Source organism: Aspergillus piperis, assembly GCF_003184755.1.
Source record: "Aspergillus piperis CBS 112811 unplaced genomic scaffold BO85scaffold_10, whole genome shotgun sequence".
NCBI classification, from domain to species: domain Eukaryota; kingdom Fungi; phylum Ascomycota; class Eurotiomycetes; order Eurotiales; family Aspergillaceae; genus Aspergillus; species Aspergillus piperis.
Window position 1 is genome coordinate 1 of NW_020291600.1, and position 18,506 is coordinate 18,506.

Below are 18,506 nucleotides of genomic sequence, written 5' to 3' on the forward strand. Positions count from 1 at the left end.
CCCCCCCCCAAAAAAAAAGAATGACAGAGAAATAGAAAACGCGCGGACCATGCCCAGAAACCCGTCACATGCACTATGCTCCATAAGCGATGAAATTAAGCATCGATGTGATGCATGCGTAGTTAGATGAATACCACATACAATATACTATAGATAACTAGACAATGTATCTATCCATCTAACCCATCAACAACTCTGTAATACACATATTAGGCAGGTAAATAACTCACCCCTCATTTTCCTCCTGACCACTCCCCTACAGAGTAATAATACTCCCCTAAGAAAAAAGATAGTTAGAAAGACAAGGGGAAACTCCTCATGCAAAGCAGTGGATCCCCAAACGAGGCAGTGCAACTTAGTATCACCCAATCCCAATCTTCCAGGATTAACTCTTAGCCCCTCTCTCTCAGTCCTCTCTCTCCTTCTCTCTCTCTCGCTCTCTGTCTCTCCGTCCCAATATTGGCCCATGTTCTTAATGCACTCAGCTATATACAGAATATACACCCATAGTACAGGGGGTAACTAATCAACTAGTTAACTAGTTGTCCCCTCCCCCCAAACCCCATTTTTCAGCCCGCGATATAGATAGAATAGATAGTGGTTTTTTTGCCCTGTAGGGCGGGTTAGATTTATCCCATATCGTTGTACCTCTCTTTATTATTATTATTATCATTGTTTTATTATTATTGTTAATGTTCTGGTTTTATGGGATTGGTTTGGTTTGGTTGGTGGGATGATGATTGTAAATAACGCCAAGATTAATGACTACATCTTATACTGTGTCTCCTACTGGATAGTAATTTATGTTACTTGGGATGATCGTGAGATGAGATTGACGTCATGTAGGGCGGAGACTAGAATATTTTAGGTAGTAGTAGTAGTAGGAGGAGGTATGGGCATGGTAGATAACGTACTGTTGGTTTTTATTAGGGTAGGAGGTAGAGTAGAGTATAGTGCTATATTGCTTGGGGGAGTTTGTCTTTAGAGTAAGGGATCTCGTGGTATGGGATGAGAGAATGATTATCCAGGAGTAGTTGGTAGCTACTAATTTACTTGTTTAGGCAGGTAAGTAAGTAACCTATGATGATGATGATGAATGCAGGATTGCCACTTCATTATACTACTCCATCCTAATGGTATATACAAGGCATTAATACAGATGAAATGAAAAATACACCCAATCTTCCCTGCACCACAACAATACCGGAAAGAAAGGTAATCTTCAAAATACGGTATGTACCAGCCCGGGATCAGCTCATCCATGGCTAGCGCGCCCCAGTTGCGTAAGAGCAGTTTGCACAGCCCCCGTGCCGGCGCTAGTGAAGCAGCCTAGACCTTCGCTAGTTCTACCCACCCTTCTCTTTCCCCCCCTCCCCAACCTAGCCCGGATGAGCAGAAAAGCAGCAGCAGGCTTGGCAAGTTACAGTTGTCGCGCGCGCCGGGAATCATTAGTCATCGGGGAGGCCCAGGAACTTGTGCCAGGCCCCGAGAACTCTGTTTTTTTCTCCCCGATCTGCCCTTCTGGCTTCGCAGATCCTGGGTCTTACGTCACCGCCTGATTGGGTGCTGCTAGCTGGGGCCCGTGGGGCTGCCTTAAAACAGCCTCGTGGGGTCGGTGGGGTTATGCCCTGGATCCTGACAGGTCCTAGCGCTTAGAAGTTCTACAATTTCCCCCCTCTCATTCCCTTCCTCTTTCCCACCCGACACGAGCTGAATCCAATCAGTCCTTTTAGGCTAACTGATTTGATAAGATCATCTGGCTTGTAGCCGCCGAGGCTTGAGTTGGGATAGCTGAAGCTAGTGTGGTGCATTTGCTCTCATTGGCTGGGTTCTTGCTTGCTGGACCGGTAGTAGTAAACTGTATGTCTATCTCGACCTTGCTCTCTGTTCCAACTTGTCGCGGGATGATCGGCATCAGGGTCTGAAACCTGTCGAGCGCAGACCATACCCAAATCTAGTCTAGACCCGAGTCTATATTGTGCATAGCTGCGTTGTGTCCTTCCTTTTGTGCCTTCAATAGTGTACGGATTCGGGCTATTCCGCCAGCCTCCGCATACCATAGTAGAAGCTCTGAACGCCACACTTGCGTGCGTGGCCCGTCTATTCACGGACCATCTCTGTCTGTTTTCAGTTCAACTATCGTTTTTCCTAAACTTTGGAATCAGATGGTGCCGCTTCTAATGCCACGTGACGTAATTTGGCTCTGCGACCCGCTGGTTCGTCATTTAAAGACGTGGCTAAGGGAGCCTATCAACGAGCATGCTTAGACTTCTGACGGAGCCTTGCTGCGCCGTGATCTACCCCTGGCGAAGTCAACGTTAGGTAGCGCTACCAAAGTCTAAAGGTTTCCGCGTCCGTTGCTCTCATCCGTGGGATTAGACCGCATTCCAGGCGGCAGACGAATGCCCATCGCAGCTGGCAAGTTGCCTGGTCCGCGGATAATGTTGACCCTCTCGGAAATGTCCACCCTGGCCTTTGCAAGGCCAATCGCAGGGACAACCCACTCGCCGCAGCTACATTGCATACCTTGCCAGGCAAATTTGCCAATATTAGCTCCGCAGGACGAGTTGGGGCAAGTCAGACGGCCAGACAAAGGGGCGTCTTCTGGCGGCGCTCCATAAGGCGAGCTGGAGGTTTCTCCATCGGTGCCAGGAAAGAGCGACGGGCGCATCCACGTCAGTGGGTGCAGGAAGACATGAGCGCAATCAGCCGTGGATGCTCTGGCGTTCTTTTGAGTGGTATGGGGGATGATGAATTGCGTGGTCGCCAACTTGCGCCTGGTGATATGGTCAGGAGGAGCTCATAGATAAGCTTCGAAAGGATCGTAATCAAGACTAACCGGCATTTGCGACATTTGATCTCTGTCATACGACCCGCAGGCTCCTGTGATTGGCGCGGCTGCTCGTCTTCAAACAGCACGGACTTCATCTCGGGTGCTCGACCACATGCTACACTCTCCTCCACCTCGCGGCGGTAAAGCCACCGGCTGTAGAGGGGGTGGCTGGTAACATCATCTGGACATCCCATCTGATGGTAGACGGAGAGCTGCTCCATGAACCCAGGATTTGGCTCACATAGCGGTCGGTTCTGTCTGATGATGTCAAGAGCGGACTCTGGTGTCAGTGCGCTAGGCTGACGGTTGAGCAGATACGCGATACAAACAGTGGCTGATCGGGATTTTCCCATCGCACTACTAACGGTCAGCACGCTGGTCATTTTAGAAGCGCAATCGAACACCTTTGTTACACAAGGTCAAGTGAACATCATGAATCACGTGATGTTAAAACACGGCTTCAGCAGGCATTATAAAAGCACGGGACTAAAGTAATAGGAAGGGGTAGGGTACCAGTCCCGGGTAAAGACCTGAGAGCAGGTCTTACCAAGGAAACACGTCGAAATATCCTAAGAGCAGATAAACGAGGGGGACTAAACTAACCAATGTACAAGCACTCCTCCGCCGGCATCAAGACCGGACTGGATGAACTTTACAGCAGCTGGGAAATGTTCTAGTAAGTTCTCATCGTCGACATCGTCGACCTCTATACAGTGGTGTTGAAAAGACTCGAAGATATCCTCAGCTGGTTGGAGGCGTAACACGGAAACAACATGTGTAATGTTTGCTCGAGTCAAGGCTGCCTTGTTCTTGAGTGCCAGTATGCTACGTGCAACTCGGTGTTAGCAAGCTTCCTGAGAGCAGAGCACTATAACCCCTCTTGGACCCTGGCCCATCATATGACGGGCCAAAGGAAGGCTTAGTATGGTAACAGAAAGTGAGAGACAAGGTAACCAACCCTCCAACATAGATATTCTGTCCAGGGATCTGGTTCATCGCCATGTTGACAATCTATCGAAACAGCGATCTAGATGAATAATGATGGCTCTAGATCGGGTCGACAATGCGAAAGAGTATGACGATGATAAGAGGCAGAGTGGCCATGAATGATAGCCAAGATCGGACCTGAACATTCGATATGGCGCCAAGAAATTGTGACGGCACCTGATTGGCTGGACGCAATCCTGCAATGGCGGCATGAAGGAAGAAACTTAGGGTGTAGGGCAAGGGTAAGGGTAACATACCAGCAGTAGGAATTTGACACCTAAGGCATTAAGACAGACCCCGCATAACTTAACGGTCATTCCTTCGGCCGGCTTTGGCATGCAGCACGGACTTGGCCCAGCGTATTACGCTCTTCCTCTATACGATCATTGGCAATAATTCTTTTTAGAGGAGTGAATTACACGCTGCACAGCCCCCTTGGTTCCTCTAATCACTTCGTTACCCCTCATCCATCCCGCAAGTCTACAAGATGTGTGACATGCAATTGGCTCCCCATTAGCCAGCGCATCCAGCTCCTGGATCCCCGGGTCCCTCCCGCTACCAGCGTGATCCTCATCTAGGCCCCTGGTGGCACAGAGGCGCTGGCTCAGAGGGCGTGATATGTCCGGAGCAATATTGGCCTGACGCCGTCGGCGTATCAGCCTGGTTAATTGAAGCGGCAATTTTTGATAGGAAACCAGGAAAGGCCTTGTCGTACTACTGCAACTATCGAGACGATCTCGACCAAATCAATAGGTCGTTTGATCCGTCACATTCAGAGCCGAGGAGGCCAAAACAGCCCCCGGTAGATAGTTAGATAGTCCTCGGACAGTCAGGCTCAGATGCTAGTGCTCGTAATACTAGTCTAGTGCGTACCCAAGCAGCTAGAAGTCGCCGGTTCCGGTCGTCGATCTAGCTCATCGCTTAGGCCTTGTTTGCTGCCAAGGCTTCGAGAGCTGGTCTGGAATGGAAATCGCACTATAGTCCGGCCGAGATGATTGCTAGTGGTATCATGGTCAAGAGTGTGCAATCCAATTATATGGTCTTTGCGCAGGTATAGTTCGGCGTGTGAATCCCCTAGCGCCTGATTATATCATATTCGGTGAGACGTGGTTTGCCTGGCTAAAGCAAAGTCCTACCTGTAGTACGTATCGAGTACGTGTTCCATCCATCCATCCAGCAATAATCACTCCATTGCTGGCATTTATTGGCTGCCAACCAGTTTCAGTCGCCGAGACTGGTACTGCATAGGTACGACCCAGGCAAGCGTTAATCGCTGACAGGCCAAGAAACAACCAGGTTTCTTGGTCCACTGCGCATGCAAGAGGTAAATGCTCGGTAGATAATGCTTGATTCAGTCTCCCGTGACCAATCAAGAAGTCGATAATACTTGGACAAGAAGAAGCAAGCATGAACCGCATTTAGAAACAACTTGCTACCCACCTGCAGGAAAACAAGGGCTATCTTATCATGGCAGTGTAACCAACCACCCATATTTTACCCAGAAAGCCCGCAGGGTAACCATATTGCAGGGTGGGTTGTGGACTGTCTGATGACTTGGCTTCTAGTCCACATATGCAGCCTTACAAATTAAATGGATTCCCGACATGACTGAAGCATGCCAAATACGACCAAATCATTTGATATGACCAGAAATAGGTGCGGTAGGTGATGGTTGCTTTGCAGGGTCGGAAACTATCATGATACCTATCAACTATCGATCACTAATTCAAGACACGGCCTGTGCACGAGATTTAGTCTGCAGCCCCTTAAGGCTTAAGGCTGACGGCGCTTTTTGTACGAGAGATGCTGAGCCTAACCCGACCTTTCTCCTCGGACAATTATTACTACTACTACTCCTTCTTACATTCTTTTCCTTGCTTGCGTGGGTTGCCTTATCCTTTTTTCTCTTCAACCTGTTGTACCTGCCTCTTACAGTATGGGGTGTCAATATACCGGAACGAACCATCCAAACCAGCCCATTACTGACCTACTTAGTACTTACAGTAGTATAGTAACTTATCAAAGAAGACATGGTTATCTGATGTCCCACCCCTGCTGCACTAAGAATCCATGGAGTTAAATTAGTATAGTAGTAGTGTAGGTAGCTAGGCGGATAGGACACAAGCGACCGGGGGTCTCATTGGCCTTCGCATGCCCATGCTAGTTGTCCCATGGTGTTGCTACCCTGCACGAATCGGGCCAATAAAGTCCGATAATTGGAATTTCTTGAAGGACCTACTTACCCAGATAAATGGTTTAGTTACGGAGTACTACTAGTAACTTCCTGTGAGGTAAAACCGAAGTGCCACCACACACAAACGGTGTAGTTCCCCCGAATTGCCACCACTACAACCACCTGGGTAACTACTAACTAACTAACTAAGCTGTGGATGCATGAGTGCGTGTTCAGTCTGTGCGACGGTTAGGTTTAATTAGGTTGGGTTTTGTCGGTGGGCGCGTAAGATTCGCCCAAGGGAAAAGTTGTATCTATAGCAGTTTAGCAGTAAAACTAATACTAGAACTATAGAGGGAAAAGAAGAAGTTTTATTGAGTCTTCCCCCTCCCAGCCCCGTTTCTTGGCCGTAGAGACTGAGTGGTGGATTGTCATTAATACCGCAGATGATGCCGTGTGTGTGTGGTGGTGGTGCGCATTGATTGATTGCATTTTTACACAATAGGTTCGTGAAATATGGTCCACGCAGGAGGAATTCAGGCTGATTGTGGCAAAAATGGGGGTGGTTTAGTTGGTCTTGTTGACAATACGAATTAGATAACTTTCATTTTCGTGAAAGTACAGCCAGACCAGAGTCGGATAGTAGACTAAAGTGTTTATTGTTTGCAAAAAGTTGCCTTGTACGCAGATCTGTTTCCCCCCCTTCCTATTCATTCTATTTTATTCGTTATTATTATAATTACTATTTATTTTTACAGTTTACTCCTGATCCCTTTTCCTGGTACCTCAAACTGACGGAGGACGGATAGAAGTTCGCTTGTTACTTCCGATCCGTTAAGTCCGGGTTATGGGTTACTTACTTTACTTAGTATGGGACTGGACCCGAGACGAGGGCCGACTTTTGCTGACTGGCCAGCTGGCTGGGAGTCTGAGAGAGAGACAGATAGAGACGAAAAGAGCGAGCAGGGAAAGTTGGATCAGAGAGGGAAGGGACAATCAACTGATGATCCACCGGAGAGCAGAAACAAGATCAATGAAGAGAAAATTTGGCTTACTCCGCAGTTATGTTCAGAATTTTCATGTCTCTCTTTTGCCTAGGCCAATTTATGGAGTATTTTTCTCTTCTTTTTCTCTATTACTACAAAGTGTCTGGCATTGTGTCTCTTACTTGTTGCTATTCTTCACCGTAGAGCGTTATCTACTTATCAGCTATAGATAGTCACCCACCCACCCCTCTAATGTTGAATTCCACGAGCAAGCACCGTTCGCTTAATTTTCAGCCCTTTGAAAATGAAATTATTGAAAAATTGATTACCTAGAATTCATGGCCCGCCCTTCCCCCCTTCTTTTCCTACACACATCCCCTTATGCCAGTGTTTCCAGGGAATTCCTCGGATCGCAAGGTGCGACGGGGGGGAAATGCCAAATGACAACAATGTGGCAGTGCATGTATCTAAGGCCAGAAGTGGACCCCGCTAGACCATGATTGGCAGTGGGTCAAGCCCAACAGGGCCACTAATAATCGTTGTGACGGTCTTCCGCAACAACTCACGGTGGGGCGCCATGGAAAGTTGGAGTCGGTTGGAAAAGTACACTTGGGGCCTAGGATGCACTCGGTACCCTACTCCGGCCTGGTCGGCTTTAGGGCCCCTGCCTCTGCTGAGTTATTGCCTACCTTGGATGGATGAACTGATGGACCTCTTTTCTGGAATTATCCCTGAATTGGGGAGGTAATTGTGTGATTATGATTATAATCATGTTGATGATGACGATGAAGGAGCAGGATGATGATGAAAAGGAAAAACACAAAAGGTGGCGGTAATTTTCGTAAAACTTAAAAATGATGCTGTCCCTGTATTTGTCGAAAAATGGACGCGCGCGGGTAAGGCGACGGAGAAAATAATGGGCAAAGCAAAGCAACCACACTTGCTGCATACCACTCTTTTGGCAACTTCTACATGTTAGTTACTGTGTACCGGGCTGAAGGTACACCCAGAAGGGTAAGTAAATAAAAAGCAGACATAAAATAATGATTCTGATAATATACTTGAGATTGGGCTAGCTAGCCCCAGTGTTTTCCGTATTCTATGCTCCCCTATCAAATTCCTTTGAAACGTTCAGTTCTTCAGAATGAGAGTGTACCACTCACTGTATGTATCTAGTATGACCCGCAGTAAGTCGACGCAATATCTACTAGTAGCTGGGAGCATAGTATCACCGGAACTTCTGGATGGGCGCTAAGCCGATGAGAGGTACCTGACAAGAACTTGGTCGCCTTGGACTGAAATTGAGAAATGTTGCTTACAATTGCATGGGGGGCATTCGCCTAAGAGTTACCACAGTCACCACCGTGGAGAACGGGCCCCTCTAACCCATTCAACCTGCCACTTTTGATTGATTATTGTGCCCTGAAATCTTCGCGCCCTCATTATCTGATGACGGGCAAAAACCTTGTTTTTTTACCTTTTGCTTTCCCACCACAGCCCAATGGTGTAAGTAATCGTAGTAATGGAGCACCGACTGGAGAAGAGGGGAGAAGAAGACGAGCCTATGAGACGTTGTCAGAGGTAATGGCTGGTATCCAGTGGGACACAAGTTGAGCAGAGTGCCGAAGAATCAACATGGCACTAAAAGTTGAACTACCAGCACTGCCTCATTCCAATCTAACCGTCCCCAGTCGTCCTTGCACTGTCAGAACCAATCCGGTTAGCCCGAGGCCTCACCGCTCTGCATCTGGAATAAGTCCTGGCCGCTTTCCACCTGCAGTTCCCTGACTCGGTTCGGTCTGTTGGATCCAAGCTTCCTAATTCATCATTTCTGTAGCCCCAGGTCGAACAAGATACCTTTTGTGGTACATAAGATGCCTGCTCGGGTTTCAGTCATAATCCATCCTGTGTTGTTTATTTGCCGCCTTGCGGATGGGGAAAAGCAAGAGGAAGGAAAGTCATAAGAAAAGAAACCCAGACACGTGGGGACTACTTGGTCTGTGATATCCAATGCGTGTCCCCTCTTTCTGCCGTCAATAGTACTGTACTCTCATCACTCTGAGGATTGACCAGCTTCACCTTTAATTAACCCGGGTGACGATGGATATCGAGGTATATGGGGTATCACCAAAATTTACACACATAATCCCACACCCCCTCTTCTCCTCCTAGGCGGGTGAATTGTTTTCCTCTTGAGGCACTTGCCTTACGGAATTCCGCCTGCATGGCAGTATGCAAGGTGGAGAGGTCGATACGGGACACGCATAAGCATGGTCTGAAGACATAAGGCGGATTAAACTTTCGTAGGGAAAATCCCAAACAGGAAGGTAGGTTATAGTATTGTTAAGGACGGCGTAGAAGGCTCACAGAAGCTTCAGTGAGTGAGCATGACTTTGGGTGTGTCATACCGCTTGCACCTCACTAAGCGACTTGATAGATGACGCCCTTCAAGCTGATATTAAATGATTCATGCGATTACGCTTGCTTACTTTTAAAGACCCTCCGATTAAATTAACATCCTGGCCGATCCATACAAACTGGTCGACGATTTCCTACTATCCCGCGCGGGCTATGGCAACGGCGTGGTTCTCGAGTCCAGAGAATTAGGTTGAGTGAGTTGATAAGCCCCCATTGAAGGAATATCAACAGAATATCGGATAAATAGTGGGGAGAACAGACAATTTCCAGTTGCCTTTTGTTGTCTTGATTAGATTCTTTCTGAATGTTATGATTCCTTCCGGGCTGCTTTGACTTTGGGGAGAAAGGCCCTTGTCTTGTATGTATCTGGTAATTTTACATTCTGCCGTACTGCAATAACCACCACATGTAATCTGACGAGCGGCAAGTAGATTTCGCAGATGATGGTCAAACAAGGCAAGGGAAAAAAGGAGGGGGTCTTTTTTAAAGAAAATAAAAAAACGAGGGAAAGGGGGATGGAGAAAAGGAAGTGCTGACGAGTGGATGAATAATGTGGCCTTTAAGAACGACTAGAATAATTGTTATTGCGATCAGTGCTTCAAATGATAAATATAAATGTTAGTTATTTATTCCTGGTTCTGCTGTTTTGTCTTCTTCGCTGGAGCTTCTCTGCTCCATCCAGCCCGGTAGGCCGGTCACTAGAAGGTATTATACTCCATACATGACCCCCCTTCGAATTTCTGACCTTGCAAATTTCATTTGCCGCTGGTGCTGCGTGCATTACCGCCGTGACATTGAAGGGAAAGGCACGCTGCTCCCGTTGGCCAGCCCAACTTCAAAGGTGCCCACTCGGACCAAACTCCAGTTTGAAACGGATGTTCAAATACCAATGTTGTATCATCATCGCAGACGACCTTAATATTATCTGCCTTTCTTGCCTTCTTCCCTCCATTCTCCTCTCTTCAACTTCCTCTGTCTGGCCGTATCAACTACTATCCTCTTCATTTACCCCCCCTTTCAGCCTCGAATTCTGCCCGTTTCTTGGGTGCCTACGGAGCGAGACTCAAATCGAGAACCCCCCGACTGTGAGACAGACGAAAAACAGGGAATTAGTCCTTGCAATTACAGCCCATTTCCTTTCTCCGAGCCTTGTAGGGACCGTAAGGCCGGGGTCTGCAACCACACCATTCTTCTGCCCATCCTACATCTATCTATCTATTTATCTATCTACTACATCTACACCACGTCTCTTACTTTCTTGGTCCGCTACCAAAGCTTCACCTCTGTTCTCGGTTTTCATATCCGCTGCGCCTAGCAACGGCAGTTCCAATACATCCACCACAGCGCCTGCAGGTCTTCTTTTTCGCCTCCGCGACCTCCGCCCGCCATCGCCCTCGATCCATTCTTTCCGCCGCCATTAGCATTGCGCCTCAATCCGCCTTCTGGTCGCTGAGAATAGGTGCATGTGACTTTCAGCTTTCTGACAACATCCCATTTTCGCCTCTTTCTCCTCGTCTTTCTCCTCTTGTTATTTCACCTTTTTCCCGCGCCATCTAGCTCGCTTCCGAGTAGCCGATTTTCACTAGAGAAAGCACCCTCAGGTGTCGATCAACTTCAAGCCTCCAGGTGTAGGCATTGAAGAACCAGCCCCTTTCTGACTGATTCCCTTCTCATTTTTCGACACATTCAAATCCGCACCCATCCTCGAGCGCCAATCTATTCCAGTCAACGTCCTTCAGCATGTTTTGTGGTCTCTGCGCCGTTCGTTGTTAAGTTGCCGCTATCCGGCAGTTTCATGGCATACAGACAGTTTTGCAAGCTTGTGCGCAACTGACAGAAAGCCACTAACACAGTTGATCGCTGGTACTTTCAACGGTTCCTTCCAGAGAGAACACTTAAGTTCTTCCTAGTCAGGTAGCGTGCTCTCGTTCGATCATTTGTGTGCGATCAAATTCACCTGACTACTCAGGACTTAAGCTTAATCTATCCGGATTGCCACTTCCCTGCTGCAGAACAACCATTTGACTTCGTCCACTCCTTTACCGACAACCCCCGCAGCATTTGGAACGAAACTTAGAAGCAGGTTCTTCTGTCAAGAACATCGATCTTTCGTCACAGTTCTTTAATTCCGGCTTCGCGAGCTATTCACCAGAACGATATACACTGCTTTGTATCGTCTACGCCAGTGCACGCTTACACGTCCTTGACCAGTCCTGTCTGTTGTCCATGAACAGCTTCTCGCCAATTCTTGTGTACGATGGACATTCCGCGACTTGCGCCTCCTTCGATTAACGTGTATGACTTCAACAGTGGTAGTTTCGACCACCAGCATTCCCCCGCCAGATCGCCTTGTAACATGCCCGGGCAATCGTTTTCGGGACCTATGCCTATTCCAACGAATTCAATGAGCAATCTCGCTCCTCCGCCTTTACCACCACCCCCCCGAATCAGTGACCTTGAGGACGGCTACGACGCTGGCTGGCTGCATGCAAATGTTAGAGGACCACACAAACTTGCTCCGATAAATCCCAACTCTAGTCTTTTTGGCGGTCACCGTCGCCCGGAAGCTTCGCCTCAAAGTGATAGAATGGCTATCGACGAGTTAGATGGTCGACAAAGCGGTTTACCTTTCTCTAGGAGTCCCGAGGCCCACATCAGAATTGAACCCCCACCACCGATGGATGAAGGGTTCCGGAACGCCATTTCAGTCAACAGTCCCAGCCCGATTTTGAAGGGGGAGAGAGACTTCTCTCGACGAAGCGTGAAGGATTCATCAGATGCCTACGACCAACACCTCTTGTCGAAAATAGGAAAACCGCTTTCTCCACGACAGTCTATCAGCTCTGGTAGCGAGAACAAGGGCTTACTTTCAACCCTCACTATACCCTCGAGGACTTTTGGTGGTCTCCCTTCTCCCGGTGGTTCCGAGGGGTCTAGTCTTGATGTCAGGTGGCCGAGTAGCTACCAGTCGGGTGGGATATCGCCTGGGACCAAGATTGGCTGGAAAGATTATGTTGGAGGGCGAAGTCCAAGCGTTGAGAGTAGTGCCCCATCGTCTGCGGTGGACTATGACCAACCAGGGTACATGCGCGACCTGTCGCGCCGTCGTGGCGGTGGAACGACTCCCCTATACGACGAAACTACCAGTCTGCCCAGTCGATCAAACCGAGGAAGCTACGACCAAGGCGTCTTCTCTGACATAGAAGGCGAATTCTCAACTGACGAATCGCTTCCCCCTCGAATCTTCAATGTCCGACAAGCAACGCCACCTTATTTGGAAGCTACCAAGCCAGGCACGAAGCGGAGAGCGTCCTCTCCTCCCCGTGAGCCGATTGTTGGCGATAGACATGTTCTTAACGTGGCCACGAGTAACGGGGACCTCTCCCAGCGACGGACAAGTGGCCATCCATTTGGCAACTCTCTATCGGTCAATGTTCCTTATGCGCCCAGTCACGGAAGCCTCTCAGCTGCTTCATCCTTGAGCCTACGAACCTCTGGGTCTTACTCCTCGACGGCCTTCTCTCTAGGGGGAAGCAGCATGACGAGCTATGATCGCTCACCCGGGGGACTGTCGCCCAATTCCGACCTTGACACCTTCCATGATAAGTCCATTCTCAACCCTAGTTCTCCCGTGAATCTCCCGGGCCCGTCCATCTCGAGAAATCCCCCAAGTACCGGCACCTTGGAACCATCTAGCGTCGACACTGCTCGGAAAGTATCCATGCAAACGACACTTGCCCTGCCAAAGCCGGCAGGGCCGAAGATGGGCGGACTGTATATTTGCGATTGTTGTCCTAAGAAGCCCAAAAAGTTCGACAGTCCAGAGGAACTTCGGTAAGATTTATCTCGTTTTCCAGTCGCGGCTGGTTGTTTTGTCTAACATCTTTCACAGTGCCCATGAGATGGAGAAGCAGTACTCATGCTTATACTGCAACAATCGCTTCAAGAACAAGAACGAGGCAGAGCGTCATCAAAATTCCCTCCACTTGCGGCGTCACTCTTGGTCTTGCGCAGCTCTTCCTGGATATCAAGCAGCGTTCCATCCCTCGTCTTCTTCAGCCCAAACGAGCTCTGGGCCTTCCCACGACATTTGCGGGTACTGTGGTGAAGAGTTCCCGAATTTCCCACAGCCAGACTGGGACCGCAGATTCGAGCATCTTACAGCAGTGCACAAGTTTGGAGAGTGCAACAATGCGAAGAAGTTCTATCGTGCCGACCATTTCCGACAGCATCTGAAACATAGCCATGCTGGTACGAGTGGGAAGTGGACCAACATATTGGAGAACGCTTGCATGAAGGAAGAAGCACCTCCTGAGCCCAAGAATGGCAGTGGCAACGGAAGTGGGACGCTTGCATCAAATAAGATCAACGAGGTCCTCAGTGGTTGCTGACAGCAAGTGTGCCTTGTGGGGACTAAACATGCCCACGCCGGCCGATTGCTGAATGAGGCTAATGCTCTTATCAAGAGTATGCTTCATCTAACCTTCTCTCATACATATACACACATTTCTCCCTAACTATTTCATCACTGCGCCCGTGATCCAACCTGGCGTTCAACGGGGATTTTCCATTTGTGGTCCTGAATCTTTGACGCATTTAGCATATAACGGGGAATCTGGGTATCAAAATTTCACCGGAAAAAGGGGGGGGGAATATTTAAAACGGATCTCGGGGCACAGTGGTATTGATGTGACATGACGGAAATATCTTGCTTTATTCAAATCTGTTTCTTTGGCGATAACAAAACTCGGAGTCCTGGACGGATGATTCTTGGCGGGGCGGCTGATCGTGAGTTTGGGTTTGCATTAATGGCCTGCTTTGATTTCTTGCTTCTTCCCTTTGTCACTTTTTCTTTTCTTTTCTTTTCTCTTTTTGTAACCTCGTCCACAGCAAGCATTGTACGGCGACGGTGATTGGGTCAGCTGGCTTGCTTCGAATACGCGCCCATCTACCTACCTGTCTTGTTGTCTTGGAATATGTATGTCCATGTTAGAACATCTCTGAACCTAGCTAAGTGCTAGGTATATGTATATACCTAAGTAGAACTAAGAAAGAACTAAAATCCCATCTATGGACGGATAGACACTCCTCATCTACATACTGATTACTATCCCGAGTAACAGCCATTAAAGAAGACCTTTGCACCACGGGAAATTCATGTCAGTAAGTAGTAGTAAATGAACTCTAAACCCTCTCATTCACTAAATCAAGTCAACAAGTAAAAAAAATACATACATACAGTCAGTTACACACTCACTGACTGCCTGCCCACTAAAACGCCAGAGCAATGCATAGCCAAAACCCACAGAGTCTAGGTCGTAACTTTTCCAAGGGGAAAGGGGAGGGGGGGCATTATGAAAGGAATACCAGCCACAAGGAACAACAACAACAACGATAACATCGAAGGGTAACGAGAATGAAGAAAAGTGACAGTCAAAGCTAACTGACTTCATCCATTGCAGCACGTGATCGTGGCGCAATAGATGGATGGAGTCAATTACGTAGACCATACCATACAACAAGGTAAACAGGTATAACTCTGGTCCAAGTTGAATGTGAGTGATGTGATGTGATAAAAACGGTCAAGTAAACAAGCAAGGACACACTCCAACTCCCGAATCAGAACCCCCCAAGCAATACATACACTACATGCTTGCGCTTGCGCGCACTACCCTTAGATAAAGGGATCCTCTTCTACGACACCGGCAGCTCCCTTGGCCAGTCGTAAGTCCTTGGGTCCAAGACCGAGGTTCTTGAAGTAAGGACCGAAGGAGGACAGGAGGTCCTTCAGGGATGCCTTCATCGTGTCCAGGACGAGGTCGACGTCGGGGACACGGCGAGCCGCGGCTTGTGCTTCCGGGTTGCTGGATGGGGGGAAGTTGACGTCTGTCCAGTGGGCGTCGAGGCCACCGTTGATAAAAGGTTCGAGGGTCGTGATGGTCTCGGTTAGGAGGCGTACGACGGTGGCCACGTCGGCTTGGACCTTGCCGTATTGGTCCTCCGCGAGACTCTTGATGAGAAGGCAGGTGAGGGATTCAGTGGCGTCGATGACGGAGCAGATGGTTGCGTGGGGTGTGCCGAGGACAATGCCAGAGAGGCGACGAGCGTAGGTTTGACGGAAGAGTCGGCCTAGTGGGGAGCGGAGGAGCTGAGCGAGGAAGGGATGCAGGTTCTCGGGCTTGCTGGTTGATGGTGCGGTGAGCATCTTGAGCTCCTGGGAGGAACCGAGCAGCTTCTGCTTGCGTTCCGGGCTCAGCATGGCGGAGGAGGCGCGGTCCAAGACATCGCGGGCCCTGGCGCGTGCGGTAGGCGTCCAGTCTGGGGAGTTGCCGTAAGCTCTGGCGGTGGTGGTGAAGGCTTCGCCGATTTTCTGTTGGCGGGTTGATGCCTTGGGAGACGGAGCGAAGATGTTGTCCGCCTTAGGGGGGTCTGTCAACCGTGGCAGGGAGTGAAGGACGGGCTCTGACTGCTGGACTGGCGCAGGCTTAGGGCCAGATGATGGGTTCTTGGCCTCGCTGATGCGAGTGGTAACGCCCGTGATCACATCTGTGGCGGCTTGCAAGATTTGCGACCAAGCTGCCCCCTCCTCGCGATCGATGTCATTGAAGATGGCTTTCCGGCGATCAGGAAATCTCTGGCTGATGAAGTACAGCTCCCAAAATGCGAAGGCGCGAACAGTTTCCTTCTTTGCTTTTAGTCCATTCAGCAGGCTGCCGTTGGGATCCTTGGCTTCGGCCGTCAAGGGCTGGCCTCGCTTGAGGGGCTCTTTGCTGAGGAACACGGAGAAAAAGAGGTTGGCTGTCTGCCAGCAGAGAACTAGAAGGCCTCCTGAGATCAAAGTGCGCACGATAACTCCGAAGATTGGCGGGATAACGCCGGGAGGGCTTGCGGCAGATCTCGGGAAATCCCAGAAGAGCTTTGCAAAGAACAAAGTGGTGCGCCATGCCGGGCGTCGGAGGACGAATGCGTATGCGAATGGGCAAAGAATGGAAACCAGAATACTCCGTTTCAGCCCATCCTTGATGAGCTGCGGCAACGCTGACTGAAGTCGTTTAGAGATCGATAGCTCCAGCCGGTTATCTTCATCAGCGGAGCCAGCGACCCTCCTGGCAACGGGAAGAGGGACACGATCGTAGTCGTAGTAAAGATGCGCCACTGACTGCGAGACTGCCAGGAGAAAGTGATAGGCATAAAGGTAGATCGCTCTTTCGTTCAAGCTTGCTCGTTCGTGAGGTCTACCATTACTAGTTAGGCAAATCCGAGACATTGCTTAAGCTCGTCGTCGCAGGAAACATACCTAGCTCTGTTCACCAACTCAAGGTGTGCAGTACTTGAAGAAGACCACCTGTAGACTTCACTAAACCACCAGGCGGAGAACAAGTACCAGCCGAAAGTCTGTATAACGTCGAGGGGAACGAGGTATTTGAAGGTGCTGAGAGGGGAGGAGGTTGTCCTGGCACCGATGTGCATCTGACCAACACGGAGGACGAAGACGACGAGACTGCATAGGAAGAGAAGGACTGTGCGAATTCCACATCCTCCAATGGGGAACCAAGCCCATAAGACTATCGAGGTATCCAGGTGGTTAGCGATCACAACTTTTCAAACGCTACCCGGTGTTGGTGTATACCTACAGGACGATTTATCTCCAATAGCGAATGCCACTACATAGCAGACCAAAAGCGCCAGTGCCGACGCATGAACAAACCGTCTGTGCAGCGCAGAGGTCAAGATGCGCCGATACGGGCGAGGCTGTGCTGCAGCCATGGTGCAAGGTGGAAGAGGGACTGTGAGATCTCTAGGGAGAGAAGAAACAAAACAATTTCACTGCATGATCAGGTGACAAAAGCAATTGAAGTATCCGGTCGGCCTGTCAGGACGGAAAGCTCCAAAGGGGGGCAAGTGGAGCTTCGAGGAGTGTCGGCGTCGGATGCGACAATAAAGTGAAGCTTTTCGGGCAAAGCATCAAAACATGCACCAGCCACAAACGCCGTGTCATGTGAGACCCCACCAGCCATCGATGGCGTCAAGTGAGTTGCTGCCTGTGAATCATGGCACCCACACAGCCAGGCAACCATTGACACCTGACAGCGATAACGTACTACTTTAGCAGGGAGACAGCCGGCCGGTTGCATCGGCCGGATGATCCCACCTTCATCCACCCACTGTCGCATCTCATTCCACCATGTCGTTTGATCGCTTGAACTCGCTAGAGGCGCAGCCTACAACTTTCCGTCGCTCCGACGATCCCCAATATCGCGATGACCCCGAATTCCATCGTTTGACCGAGGGTCTCTCCAACCAACTGTTTACCCTGACCTCCAACATCACTCGGTTGTCCGATCAGATTGCCCTTCTGGGAACGAGGCGAGACACCGAGCGTGTGCGCGAGAGAGTCCACAAGCTCCTGGAGGATACTCGGGCGGGATTCAGGGATGTCGCAGATGGGATCAAGAAGGTCCAAACATGGGAGGATGTCAGTGTATGTGACACCTAGATACATCACCCCAGTGCGCTGCGATCGGACAAGCAATGCTAACGTAATTCTCACCAGCCCTCCCAAAAATGGACTCAACAGAAGCTGTCGTCCGAATTCAAAGCTACCTTGGAAGAGTTCCAGACCGTTCAGCGTCGTGCCTTGGAGAAGCAACGAGCGTCTGCAGCAGCAGCTCGGACTGCCGTAGACGAAGCGGAGCCTGGCTCCGGGGTTGATCACCAGCAGCAGCAACAGCAAGAGCAACTGTTGGAGGAACAGCCCCGCCTCGCGAACCAGGATGAAGTGGACTTCCAGGAGGCCCTCATTATCGAGCGCGAGGCTGAGATCCGCAACATCGAGCAGAGTGTTGGCGAACTCAATGAACTGTTCCGGGACGTGGCTCACATTGTTCATGAGCAAGGTGGACAGCTCGACATTATCAGTGAGAATGTCGAAAGAGTCGGCGATGACACTCGTGGAGCAAACGTCGAGCTCCGTAGCGCCAGCCGATACCAGAAGAATGCGCGCAATAAGGCCTGCTGTCTGCTTGTCATTCTTGCTGTTATCCTTACTATCATCGTCCTGGCGGCAACCCTGGGATAGACTTGAGCGTTAATTCTGTATTCTCGCTTC

At 49.6% G+C, this 18,506-nt stretch overlaps 5 protein-coding genes across 5 annotated transcripts; 3 read left to right on the forward strand and 2 right to left on the reverse strand.

The window, feature by feature from the left end:
* Positions 1-2,338: 2,338 nt before the first annotated feature.
* On the reverse strand, positions 2,339-3,835 carry dspC (dual specificity phosphatase YVH1; the record flags this gene model as incomplete). The annotated part of the gene is made up of 4 exons (XM_025661671.1): positions 2,339-2,777; positions 2,840-3,190; positions 3,437-3,668; positions 3,709-3,835. The coding sequence occupies 4 exons, from the start codon at positions 3,833-3,835 to the stop codon at positions 2,339-2,341; spliced, it is 1,149 nt and encodes a 382-aa protein (XP_025514869.1).
* A 1,542-nt stretch (positions 3,836-5,377) lies between these two features.
* BO85DRAFT_28918 (uncharacterized protein) lies at positions 5,378-5,949 on the forward strand. Its single transcript, XM_025655249.1, has one exon. The coding sequence runs from the start codon at positions 5,518-5,520 to the stop codon at positions 5,830-5,832; it is 315 nt and encodes a 104-aa protein (XP_025514870.1). The 5' UTR covers positions 5,378-5,517; the 3' UTR covers positions 5,833-5,949.
* A 5,260-nt stretch (positions 5,950-11,209) lies between these two features.
* Positions 11,210-13,940, forward strand: znfA (putative C2H2 finger domain protein). The gene is made up of 3 exons (XM_025655252.1): positions 11,210-11,311; positions 11,367-13,231; positions 13,290-13,940. Exons 2-3 carry the CDS (start codon positions 11,655-11,657, stop codon positions 13,786-13,788), a joined length of 2,076 nt encoding a protein of 691 aa, XP_025514871.1. The 5' UTR covers positions 11,210-11,311; positions 11,367-11,654; the 3' UTR covers positions 13,789-13,940.
* Positions 13,941-15,071: 1,131 nt separating this feature from the next.
* On the reverse strand, positions 15,072-17,164 carry BO85DRAFT_373295 (nucleoporin NDC1; the record flags this gene model as incomplete). The annotated part of the gene is made up of 3 exons (XM_025656075.1): positions 15,072-16,632; positions 16,695-16,962; positions 17,032-17,164. The coding sequence occupies 3 exons, from the start codon at positions 17,162-17,164 to the stop codon at positions 15,072-15,074; spliced, it is 1,962 nt and encodes a 653-aa protein (XP_025514872.1).
* A 418-nt stretch (positions 17,165-17,582) lies between these two features.
* BO85DRAFT_459722 (SNAP receptor PEP12) lies at positions 17,583-18,476 on the forward strand (the record flags this gene model as incomplete). Its single annotated transcript, XM_025661672.1, has 2 exons — positions 17,583-17,879; positions 17,952-18,476. The coding sequence occupies 2 exons, from the start codon at positions 17,583-17,585 to the stop codon at positions 18,474-18,476; spliced, it is 822 nt and encodes a 273-aa protein (XP_025514873.1).
* Positions 18,477-18,506: the final 30 nt, after the last annotated feature.